Raw genomic sequence first — 1228 nt, forward strand, 5'->3', positions numbered from 1 at the left:
GGGGGGGAGTCAGCAGCCGCCCATCCCGTCGGGCCGCTCCTGCCCGGCGGGGCCCAGCGCCCCCAGCCCACGCGGGGTCACTCGCTGTCAGAGAGCGTCTCGTACTGCGAGCACAGCAGGGGCTTGGGCTCCTCGTCCCAGGCGTGGTGGGGCCCGGCCAAGGGCCCGCTGCCCGCAGGGAGGCCCGGCGGCGGCGGGGAGGCCATGACGCCCGCCTGCAGCCGCATGATCAGGGGGTTGTAGGGGAACGGCGTGGACCCTGCGAGAGAGATGGGGAGAAGCCGGGGGCTGCTGGGCACAGGGCTGCCCGGCCGGCCACCCGCCCTCCACCCCGGGACGGGCCTCGGCCTTCCTGGCCGGCGGCAAGCCCCGCCCTGCCGCTTCTAGGCTTGCCTCCATTCACCCCACTCAAGGCCCGTCTGGCTCCCCCGGCTGTGGCAGCAGACTCCTCCCCGCTCCTGCCCTGTGTTCTCCGATCTGGCCTCCAGGGGCCGACCCTCCACCAGGTCCACGCTGGCCCTTGCATCCTGGTCTGTTTCATTTTTCTGAGACGGACAGGGTCTAACTCGGTCACCCAGGCTGGAGTGCCGTGGTGTGATCACAGCTCGCTGCAGCCTCGACCTCTTGGGCTCGAGTGAGCCTCCCGCCTCAGCCTCCCTAGGAGCTGGTACTACAAGTACACACCACCACGCCTAGCTAATGTTTTAGCTTTCTGTAGTGATGAAGTCTCGCTGTGTTGCCCAGGCTGGTCTCGAACTCCTGCTCAAGCGATCCTCCCACCTCGGCCTTCCGAAGCGCTGGGGTTACGGGGCTCCCCGGATGGCCCTGGCCACACCCTCCACCTGTGCTCCTGCAGGAAGCACCTCTACTGAGTGAGGACTCAGGGGCCAGGCCCCGGACAACCTGGCTGCACTCTGCACGCAGTAGGTGCTCTGTGCTGGGCATCCTGACGACGCCCACCTCCCGAGGGAGGCTGCCCCCAGCCCCAGCCCGCCCCGCCCCATGCCCACCTGCGGACGAGGGCCGGTCCTCCCACACGCGGTTGGTGAGCGGCGTCCGACGGTTGCAGTCTCCCTCGGAGTGCACGGAGGACACAGAGGGCGGCCGGTCCCCAGACACCAGGCCCGGGGCCGGGGACTTGGCTTTCCGGCTGCTGGGCCTGCCAGAGACCTTGGCCTTCCCGCCACCTGCAGGGGGACAGTGTGGGAGGGGCTGCGTTGGACAGCGA

At 69.5% G+C, this 1228-nt stretch overlaps 1 protein-coding gene across 1 annotated transcript in view; it reads right to left on the reverse strand.

Moving 5' to 3' along the window:
• Positions 1 to 2: 2 nt before the first annotated feature.
• LOC103250881 (nuclear receptor corepressor 2-like) overlaps positions 3 to 1228 on the reverse strand; it is a gene marked incomplete at its 5' end in the record, with an annotated part of 6181 nt that continues 4955 nt past the window's right edge. Inside the window, 2 exons of the mRNA XM_021708250.1 lie at positions 3 to 259; positions 1011 to 1187. Coding sequence (XP_021563925.1) covers positions 78 to 259; positions 1011 to 1187 — 359 coding nt within the window. The remainder of the gene's footprint in view (positions 260 to 1010; positions 1188 to 1228) is intronic.

The sequence above is a fragment of the Carlito syrichta genome, unplaced genomic scaffold (genome assembly GCF_000164805.1).
Source record: "Carlito syrichta isolate Samal-C Ts95f unplaced genomic scaffold, Tarsius_syrichta-2.0.1 Scaffold135628, whole genome shotgun sequence".
Lineage (NCBI taxonomy): Eukaryota > Metazoa > Chordata > Mammalia > Primates > Tarsiidae > Carlito > Carlito syrichta.